General features: G+C 63.8%; 1 protein-coding gene across 1 annotated transcript in view; it reads left to right on the forward strand.

Annotated features, from left to right (window-relative positions):
* ADAMTSL2 (ADAMTS like 2) overlaps positions 1-8981 on the forward strand; it is a 35112-nt gene extending 26131 nt beyond the window's left edge. The window contains exons 14-20 of the mRNA XM_042964565.1: positions 1597-1723; positions 2796-3009; positions 3093-3248; positions 3776-3946; positions 4646-4822; positions 6877-7021; positions 7739-8981. Coding sequence (XP_042820499.1) covers positions 1597-1723; positions 2796-3009; positions 3093-3248; positions 3776-3946; positions 4646-4822; positions 6877-7021; positions 7739-7857 — 1109 coding nt within the window. The 3' untranslated portion in view covers positions 7858-8981. The remainder of the gene's footprint in view (positions 1-1596; positions 1724-2795; positions 3010-3092; positions 3249-3775; positions 3947-4645; positions 4823-6876; positions 7022-7738) is intronic.
* Positions 8982-10586: the final 1605 nt, after the last annotated feature.

Genomic DNA, 10586 nt, shown 5'->3' on the forward strand with positions numbered 1-10586 from the left:
GTATAAGGTTTCAAAAGCACTGTGTCCGAGACTGATGTCATGAAGAAGATTGCTACCTTGACTCTCCCAGCATCTCGGGGAGGTTCCCAACTTGAGGATGACCAAGCCGAGGCCTGGAGACTCTGATAGTGTTCACGTGACCCCGCCTTGACGAGGGAGAGACTGAGCTGGGTCTTGAACCCCAGTCTCTTTTGATCAGGACCTGCCGTGTTTCCGCTCAACGGTGAGGACTGAACGGACAGTCGGGCATTTGGCGAGGGTCTGTGAGTCCCCAGCCCTGGACCTCCCTGGGCCCCAGAGCTGGTGTCTCTGGAGGCCTGGAACATTCCAAGCAGACCTGGCCAGGAAGGCAGCCTCCCCTCAGAGAGGGCTAAAGACGACACAGCCCAGTGCTGGCACGGAGGAGTCCTTTATGGAAAGAAGAAAAAAATCCCCACGTAGGGCTGCTTCCCGGGTGGTTCCGTTCCATCCCGGCTGGGGCTTGGGGAGGTGGGAGCTTACAGACACACGCCGCCAGAAAGGGAGAGTGAGGTGGCTGGGGCTCTCCGTCAATGGGGAAATTGATTTCCTCCTGGGGCACTGGCAGCCCCGTTGAAGAGGGTTCCATTATCTCCATCATTCAGGGAGGCTGGGTACCTCCCCCCCTCACACACACACGTGCGTGCACACACACACACACACACACACACACACACACCAGCAACAACAAACCCTAACTCCACGTGGGCCTTCACTGATGCTAACAAGTCTCCCTGAGTCATCCTGCCTCCTTGGCAGGGACCCACCCACTGTTCAGTGGATTTGGCCATGTGCCAACACAGTGCCAGATGCAGGGGTGCAGGGGTGCAGGGACATGCGTAGAAAGACCAGAGGGGTAGAAGATGGGAGTGGGGTCAGGGAATTAACAACATTGGGTGAGGGCTGGCCCTTTACACATCATCCCTCTGATGGGATTTATAGAGTACCAGGGAGGCAAGGAAGATAAACACACAGAGTGGGGATTAAAGAAAGTTGGAGAGAGTTGGATAAGGACTGAGACATGCCACAGGAGAGCAGGGAGGGTCTGAAGATCTAATATAACATCTGGGGGTGCTGGCAAGGGCTCGAATGGTTAGTTTTCAAACATACCCATCCATCTACCCACCCACCCACCCATCTATCCATGTTTCCATCTACCCACCAAACTCTCCATCCATCCATCCGTCCGTCCGTCCGTCTGTCCATCCATCCAACCATCCAGCCAGCCATCCAGCCATCCACCCATAACCTGCCCACCCATCTATCCATCCATCCATGTAACCATCCACCCACCCACCCACCTACCCACCCTCCTATTTACCCATAGGGGTGGGTGTGGAGGTGGGGGTGCAGAGAGAAGTCAGACCCTGAGACGTGTGGGCAGGGAGAGACTTCAGATCCACAAAACTGTCCTCACTGGGCTCTGCCACTGTTCGGTAAGCTGGTTACTGTCGTTATCCTCAGTTTAAACCAGGAAGCTCTGAGAGGTAGCTGCCTTGCCCGTGGTCACATGGCCCATCTGCTGGTCCCCAAGGGGTTCGCTTGTGACTCACAGGCTCTCCCCTTGTCCTGAACCAGGAGTCATGTCGACCTACGCCATGTGCGTTCGCTATGATGGCATCGAGGTGGATGACAGCTACTGTGATGCTCTGACCCGTCCTGAGCCCGTCCAGGAGTTCTGCGCGGGGAGGGAGTGCCAGCCCAGGTACCTGCCACCCAGCGCCCCGGGCACTGCGGGGGGCAGCTGGGGCTCTGCTTCGACTCTGCCCAGGGGAGCGACGGGAGCTGGCTAGCATCCTGCTCCTTCCGTGGCGCTGTGGTGGGCAGGGCCTCAGGACCTGTGGGGTGGGGGTGCCTGCCAGGCTCTCTGCCACGGGCCACACGTGGCTGCCGAATTTCAGCCAACGTCTCCCACTGCAGATCCTGGAGCCACCCTGTGCATCACTCATCATTGGCCCCCACCCCCAGGCACACAGGAGTTTTATAAACCAAAATGGTTATTCCCGAAATTCCAAGCCGCCTGGCTGTCCCTGGGATGTGGGGGGAGGCCCTGTCTTTCTGGTCCCCACCCAGGCCTCCTGTCCCGCTTCGCAAACAGTCAGAAACTGACAGAAACTGAGCCCTAAGCGTGTCCTTTTCCAAGTCATGACCACGGCGGGAGCTGACGCAGGGTCCCCGGACTGGGGGGGCGGGTGGGGAGGAGGAGGAGGCTACACGGTTCTACTCTTCTGGCTCCCTGCACATTTGCTCCCTTCTGAGAAGCTGGTTGTGTGGTTCTCGGGGCCTGTCCTTCCCCTGGGAGCCCCCTTTGTGTGTGTGTGTGGGGGGGGGGTACTGCACAGGCTCTGGGACGCTGAGGCATGATCCCAAAGTAGGAGAAGGAAGGAGGGGGGCACTTTGGGAGGAAGGAACAGCGTGGGCAAGGGAGCAAGGCCAGGACGTGGCTCTTGAAGTGACTGGAAAGCCAGGTGTCCCGCCTGGAGGTGGGAGCAGGTGGAGGCCACACGGGTTCCTAGGCAGGCGGGCCAAGCACACACTCGGGGCACCAGCAGGGCATCGGCGCCCCTCCTCGGGTGTCTCCCGGTGGGGGGGGGGCGCTCAGGGTCACCTAGACAGCAGCTTCCCCCCCCAGGGGGCCTCACCAGCTCCCTGGCTGGCTTGGCCCCGCGTGATTTTGGACCTGGGTGAAGACGTGCATTCTCGGGGTCGGGCGTGGGGTTGCATGGGGTCCCGGAAGGAAGGTGGGGGTCTCTGAAAGCCGGCCCCTCCCGAGGCAGGTGGGAGACCAGCAGCTGGAGCGAGTGCTCCCGCACCTGCGGCGAGGGCTACCAGTTCCGCATCGTGCGCTGCTGGAAGATGCTGTCCCCCGGCTTCGACAGCTCCGTGTACAGCGACCTGTGCGAGGCGGCCGAGGCCGTGCGGCCCGAGGAGCGCAAGACGTGCCGCAACCCGGCCTGCGGGCCCCAGTGGGAGATGTCCGAGTGGTCGGAGGTGAGCGCATGCGCGGCCGGGCGCTCGGGCCCGTGCGCTCGGGCTGCGCAGTCCTGACCCCGCCCTCGCCCGCCCGCTCACAGTGCACGGCCAAGTGCGGGGAGCGCAGCGTGGTGACCAGGGACATCCGCTGCTCGGAAGACGAGAAGCTGTGTGACCCCAACACCAGGCCCGTGGGGGAGAAGGACTGCACAGGCCCCCCCTGCGACCGCCAGTGGACTGTCTCCGACTGGGGCCCGGTGAGGGGAGGGCCGTGGGGGGGGGGGGCACGCGGAGGGGTGGTCGGTGCCCAGTGGCCCCGTGGCCGCCTCACGCCCCCGCCGTTCTAGAGGGAGGGATGTAGGGTTAGATCGGCGAACCAGCCGTTCTCCCGGTCACGTGAGGAGTCATAGCCTGTATCCAAAACCGAGTGGCGACTTCGGGGTCCCTTTTTATGACCTCCCCGTGTGTCTGTGTGTCCGTCTGTCTCTCGGCTGTGCTCACCAGCGCTCCCCCCCCCCCCCCCGCCCCAGTGCTGGGCGCACAGATGACCTTTTTAGGTATTTTAGGTGTGCTTTTGTGTGTCTGTTTTCCACCGAGCGCGTAATATTTCTGTAATTAGAACAGAAAATGTTATTTAAAAAGTGTTGCCATGGCAGCCGCTCCCTCCCCCACACCGCCTGGGGAGCCGGTCCTCTCTGGGAGTGACAGCAGGGGAGGGGGGGTGCACTGGGAGAGGGTTTCCGCCCCTAACCCCCCCTCCCCGCCCCCCCCTTCCCCCCTGCAGTGCAGCGGGAGCTGCGGGCAGGGCCGAATGATCCGACACGTGTACTGCAAGACCAGTGACGGACGGGTGGTGCCCGAGTCTCAGTGCCAGATGGAGAGCAAGCCGCTGGCCATCCATCCCTGTGGGGACAAGAACTGCCCCGCCCACTGGCTGGCCCAGGACTGGGAGCGGGTGAGTGCCCCCAGCCGCAGCAGGGCTCCCGTCTGCCTGGGAGGGCTCTGGGCTGAGAGCCAAGTGGCCAGGTTGGCGGATTGGCCAAACGAGGAATTAATTGCAAAATATGATGGCACAATTCACTGAAACTTAATTTGAAATGGAAAAAGCCAAAAAGGTAAGAAAAACCCTTAACACCTGCCAGATCTAAATAGGCAAGTACCTGATGATGCAGAATTGGTCTTGTGTCCTCGGCCCTCTCCCAGCCCCCACTTTATGGAAAACGGGGGCCGGGGGCACTCGGGCCTCACAGACTCTTGGCCCCTGGGTCTTGGGCAGACGTTTGTTCTCATGACCACCTCGTCTGCCCCCCCCACCCCCGCCGGTCACAGTCACCAACTTGCCTTTTCAGACGGGTCGTTCTCAGCCAGTTGCTTCAGGTAGATCACCATTAGCCGAGCCGTCTTGGGACAAATTGTCACGAACCGTTGTGTTTCCAAACAGATGGTTTTCCGTGAAACGGCTTTTGATCAAATGTGTTTGGGGCCAAAGGGTTATCGACCAAAGAGTTCTCAGCCAATCTGCCATTGACCTAAACTTTTCACCCCATCGTTACTGACCGAGCCATATCCCCGGAGTCGCGGGGTCACGTGCACGGTGTCCTGGTCCTCCTGGCCTCTGGCCTCTGACCCGGCCCCGTCTGTCCCCCGGTCTCAGTGTAACACCACCTGCGGCCGAGGTGTGAAGAAGAGGCTGGTGTTGTGCATGGAGCTGGCCAACGGGAGGCCACAGACGCGCAGCGGCCCCGAGTGCGGGCTGGCCAAGAAGCCCCCTGAGGAGAGCACGTGCTTCGAGAGACCCTGCTTCAAGTGGTACACCAGCCCCTGGTCGGAGGTGAGCGCCCGGCTGGCCCCTCGGGGCCACGTGAGGCCGGAACCTGAGTCCTGGTCCCGCCTCGGTACCTCGAGCCCTGCCCCAGACACTCCCCACCCCCGCCTCTGTTGTCTCCTCCGTGTGTCCTTAGTACCCGTGCCCCCACCCCCGTGCCCCTCGTGCCCTCTCCACCTGGTGATGCCATCAGTTTTCAAGAGGTGGCGGAGGGGGAGGCCCAGAGTGGTCTTTGAGCATCACTGAGCGGGGAGGGGGTAGAGAACAGGAGCCCCGGGGCCTCTTTCGCCGTGGCCAGGCTGTGTGCTCCGGGGTCTCCGGTGCCTCTGGCCTCGGTGTCCTCATGGGCCAGCTCTGAGCACTGAGGGGGATGACGCAGGGGTGTCACAGGGGGTGGGGAGCCCTGTACGTTGCACCGTGGTGTTGTCTCAGACACACGCACGTGAGGCTTCCATGGTCTTGGATGGTGGAAGGCACATCCCCAAACCTTAGAGTTCAAGGTGAAGATTCTTAGAGTCTGTAAGACAGGGGTGAGTCTGGGGATTCCGTGAGTGTTGCCCCGACTCAGAGGGTGATGGGCCAGGACCTCTGCACCCCCCGCCCCCACCCGGGCTCAGGGATCTCAGCAGAGAGACTCAAGGTGGTACCTGGATGCAAACCTCGTCCTAGATGGGGCCTACTGGCACCCAGGCTCGTTCAAGAGCGAAAACACACATTTCCCCATTCTGTGTCATCCACAAAAGGACCCACCGGGGAGAAGGAGGGAGACTGGGGGCGGGGCGGGGGCTTCCAGAGGAGGCGTGGGCAGAGCCAGCGCCTGAAGGATAAAGAATAGGTTTCTGGAGGGGCCAGGAGGGTCTAGTGGCTATGGGGAGCAGAGTGAGTCATGTCTGGGGGCAGAGCCCGGCAGGGAGTGGGGGAGGACGTCAGGTGGGGCTGAGAGGCCGGTGAAGTTCGCCTGGGGCTCCAGGCCCCCAGGAGCCACGCCAGCACGGCGCTTTGGAAGGTACTTCCTGCTTCAGAAGATGGGGGCTAGGAGCTACCGGGTGCAGGTGCTGGGCTGGGTGCTGGGTGCCGAGCCCTGGAAGGGGGGAGAGCCACAGAGAGGGAGCAGACCCTGCCCCCCAAACAGCCTGAGGGCATTGGGATAGGGACACCCGTATTGCGCTGATGACGGAGGGTGGGCGGGGGGGGGGGGTGGGGTGACCGGCACAGGTGGACCACGGTGGGTGTGTGGAGCTCTGGCGTTCTGTCCCTGTGGCTGCCCCTCCCTGGGATACGGGCTCAGTAAGAGCTCATTCCTCCCAGCTGTTCTACCCGCTCCCCAGGGCCGAAGGGTCCCCTCCGGGGGCACACAGAGGCTCCTCGGAGCGGCCGCCCGCGGTCGATGGTCCTGTGTGCTCCGTGCCAAGCTGGCCGCCTCTTGCCTCCAGACTGGGCCAGCCCCCCATGCTGGGAGCGGGTGGGTGGTCCCCCGTTAAGTCTTACTCAGTTAAATGGGAGGGTGGGTCCAGGGCCGGGGCCTCCCACCCCTACCCCGCCTCAGGGACCCAGGGCTCAGGTCCCAGAGGCGCCTGGGTGACGTGGGGTCACCCACGGTGGAGGGGGGTGGCAAGAGGGAGCCACCGCCTGCAGGATCTTGGCAAGAAGACGATGGGGCAGCCGGGGTCAGCAGATGTCCCTGGTGCTTGGGTAGCTCAGCGGGGTTTTCCAAGGGGAACATCTGGACGAGGGAGCCTCAGGCGGGAGTGTGGCTTTGGAAGATAGGTTTAATTGGCTGGCAACACAGTTTTTCACTGGAGAGGGAAACCAGTGCTCTCCCTCTGCCACGGCCCCGTGTGTCCTGAGGGTCCGTCTCACAGGCCCTCACAGCGAAGGACGCACCCAGTGACAGTGGGGAGGGGAGGGGCCGCCCCTTCCCTGGGCACCTGCTGGAGCTGCGCGGCCCTGGGTGGGGATGGGACCCGGCAGCCTGGTGGGAGGGGTGCGGTTGCCCCTCCTTGGGGCCGGAACCCTCCGCGGCCAGGTGGGGGCTCCGGCCATGCTGTCTCTCCCATCAGTGCACCAAGACCTGCGGGGTGGGCGTGCGGATGCGGGACGTCAAATGCTACCAGGGGACGGACATCGTCCGTGGCTGCGACCCGCTGGTGAAGCCTGTCGGCAGGCAGGCCTGTGACCTGCTGCCCTGCCCCACGGAGCCCCCAGGTGAGGAGGCGGGGGGCCGACAAGGCGGGCAGAGCCAGGGGCCAAGGGGACCAGGAAGACCGAGCGGCTACGGACACCGAGGCCTGGCGGGGGGCGGAGGCTCCTCCTGGGATGGTGGAACCCGGCTGGGAGGTGAGGGTGGGGAGGGCGGCAGGTGAGGCCTGACTGGGGCCGGGGGTCCCCAGGAGCCACACCAACACCTGTATCTGGCTTCAGGAGGTGGGGCCGACCGGGCGGGGACCGGGAGTCCAGGGTGACTCAGCCTGAGCCGGGCACACGGGAGGCGGGGGTGGCCGGGCCTGACGTGGGGCCTTGGCGCCTGGAGGAGGGGCGGGGGTGCTAGAGTTCTGTAGAGGGGACCCCTGTGGGCCTCCTGGGAAGGTTCGGGCCTCCAGGGGTGAGGTCAAGGACTCCTCCAAACCCTGGCCCTGGGCATCACCCTTGCTGTGCGCAGATCAGACCCCTCGGGGGGATAGCGTGGCGTCCTGGGGAGGGCTGGGGGCAGGGGGTGGCAGAGTAGCAGGGCTGGAGGGCCCGACGCGGGTGGGAGGCCCATTGCCCCTGGAAACGGGCACGTAGGGGCCACCTATCCACGGGTGCTGCCAGCGGGGGCCACCCCCGAGGTGGTGGGGCCGGGGGGTCCTGTCGAGTTTCCACCCCTTGGCCACCGGTGATGCCCTCCTCCCCCCCCCCCCCCCCGCCGTGTCCCTTCCCCAGATGACAGCTGCCAGGACCAGCCAGGCACCAACTGTGCCCTGGCCATCAAGGTGAACCTCTGTGGCCACTGGTACTACAGCAAGGCGTGCTGCCGCTCCTGCAGACCTCCTCACTCCTAGCCACCCCCGCCGCCCCCCAGAGACCCGAGCGCTCGGCCCTGGGGGCCCCCCAGCCACTGGGGCCCCTCTGCGGACACCCTTCCCGCAGGGCACCCGGGCTGTGAAGACGTGACACTGAGCCTCTGCTCTCCCCTGGGGAAGGAGAGCCCCCCCGCCCCCATGAGCGCGCCCCGGGCCCCTGCCCCTGCCCGGGAAGGTGTCTTAGGGCTGCAAGGACGGTCGTGTTTGTGGGTCCCACCGGCCAGCCCCCAGCTCCACCCAAGGGGCCTGGGAATGTCCTCTCTCCCTCCAGGGCCGTGGGGTCGAGGACCGGGGCTGGGGCGGCGGGGAGATCCAGGTGCCGCCTCGGACCCGGATCCTGTTCGGGTGTGCCCCTTCCAGAGGAATTGTATCTCGCAAGTAGCATCCACTTGCCTCGTTCTATGAAGCTCTCACGCACGGAGGGACCCGCTGCACTTTACGCCCCGGGAGGAGGCACTCTTTCTCACGGCACACTAGGATATGGTCGTCAGCCAGTGCTCCTGTATGTTAATAAAGTGGTCGTATTTATGGCGGCATCGTGGGCTCCCAGTGGCTCTGGCGGGAGGTGTGCGGTGGCCGTCGGGGTCCGGGAGCCAGGCTGTCCCGCCCTCGAGTCCGGGAAGACCGGCTGAGGCCTGGGTCCGGGACCGGGGCCTAGGACCGAGCAGCGGTGCCTCCCTGAGGAGGGGACGGTCGGGGAAGCAGAGGTGGGGTGCCTGCAGGGGTGACGGGGGTCAGGAGACATCGGGACCTGGATGTGTTCTCAGAACCGAGCTGGTCTCCCGCCTACTGACCGAAGTGGAACCTAGGGAGGGGGCTGGGGGGCTGGAGGAATTGTACGACCTGAGCCTTGGGAGAAAAGGCTGGCCTTGAGATGTCTAGGGGAAAAACAGGAAATGAGGCAGGGGCGGGGGTGGGCCCCAGATTGGGAGCTCAGGAACTATCATCCATCGTTACTGTTCCTGAACCTCCTAGAAGGGCTAGTTAATCTGGACTTGGGTGGGGGGTGTGCAGGGCCACTGGAGGGCTTCCTGGGGGAGGTGGTGTTTAGGCTGGTCCAGCAGCAGGAGTGGTTCTCCAGCATGAAAGAAGGGGAAGCAGCCAGCACGGAGTCTCCAGGGAGAGGGTGGGGATGGGGAAGATGCTGAAAACCTGCTCTGGCCTCAGCTGGGGGCGGGGGGAGGAGGACCAGGGTGTCCGCCCAGCTCGGGAAGCAAGACTGCCATGGGCTGAGGGTGCCACGGGGATCGTCTTCTTCGGGGACACGTAGCAGGGCGGCAGGCGGCTGCCAGAGCAGGGCCTGGCACCCAGCGCTCAGGGCAGCATTGAGGGTGCTGCTCAGTGATGAAGGTCACTGAGGCCCTGGGATGGGCTTGCGTGAGGTCCCCAGCCCCAGGAGAGGTGAGTCACAGTAATCCAGGGGTCTGGGCCCTCCCCGATGCACCCTGCTGCTGTGCCCTGTGGTCACCCTTGCCCCCGGTCCTCCTTTCGGACCACACTCGGCACTTCCTGTGTGCCAGGCTCTGCCTCCAGTGCTCTATCAGCCCTGCTTCACGAACCTCCCAAGAGCCCCTGAAGCGGGCGTCATTATCACCCCCCTGTGCTGATAGCCAACACGGGCCCAGAGGCCATCAGACACTGGTCCCAGGTGACTCAGCCAGTCACCCCCACCCCGCTCTCCAGGAGCTCAGAGTTTAGGCCAGCGGCTCCCGGACTTGGCAGACAGACACGGCACCCTAGACGTGGCGTGCCTAGACCCAGGCCCCCAGATGGGAGAGGAAAGGCAGACCCTGCCTGGCGCTGGGCAGGACGGGGTCCCCTCCCGGAAAGTCCCGGGCAGAGGTTCGGACTGGCTTGGAATTGCAGGCAGACCGAAGGCGGTGGCGGTGGTGGTGCTGGAGAGGAGTTTTATTGGCTTTCTCTTTCCTCGGGGAGCACGCAGCCCCCCGCGGGTCCCCACAGTGCAGCTGCATGAACTCACAGGGATGGGTGTTCACCTCATTTTAAGTGGATCTATGAATCGATACAGAGAACAGAGACCAGGGAAGGAAACAGGAAACCGGAACAGAACAGCCACAGGAAGTGCCGCCTCCTGGTGCTCGCCCCCCACCCCAGCCCACCCCCCAAGCAGATGCGCAAAACAAACTCATGGGGTTCCACAAAGGAGGAGAGCTTGGGCTGCAGGGAAGCTGGGGGTGGATTCCATTAGCGTGTCCCAACTGAGGCTGGAGGTGAACGGAAGGAGAAAGTAAGAGAGAAAGCTGAAAACAGTAAGCCCCCCCTAACGCTGCTCACGTCCGGACGACTCTGGGGCATTCAGCAAGAGGCAGGTGCTCGGGCTGTCCTCGGCTCAGGGGCCCTCAAAGGCTGCTCTGTCTTTTAGGAAGGTGGCTTCGCCGAGGAGCCTGGCAGACAGCAGCTACCCTGCCTCTGGGGCCCTGCTGTGCAGGAGGAGATCTCGCCCCTGGCCGGTGGGGGAGCTGCGTTCCCCGTGCCCCTGGTCACTTCCCTGGGGTGACCACTGAGCATCACTTCCCCAGCAGAGGGAGGGCGCTAGAGAGGGGCTCCCAGGGAGACCTCAGCCCTGCTGGGAGCTTGGCGGAGAGTGGGCTCAGTTGAGGTCCGACGTGGAGCGAGAGCGGGATCCGGGGCCCTGCTCCCAGATCCTCCTGAGAAACGGGGCGGCTGGGAGAGTTCGGGTCGGTCTC

The sequence above is a fragment of the Panthera tigris genome, chromosome D4 (genome assembly GCF_018350195.1).
Source record: "Panthera tigris isolate Pti1 chromosome D4, P.tigris_Pti1_mat1.1, whole genome shotgun sequence".
Classification (NCBI taxonomy): Eukaryota; Metazoa; Chordata; class Mammalia; order Carnivora; family Felidae; genus Panthera; species Panthera tigris.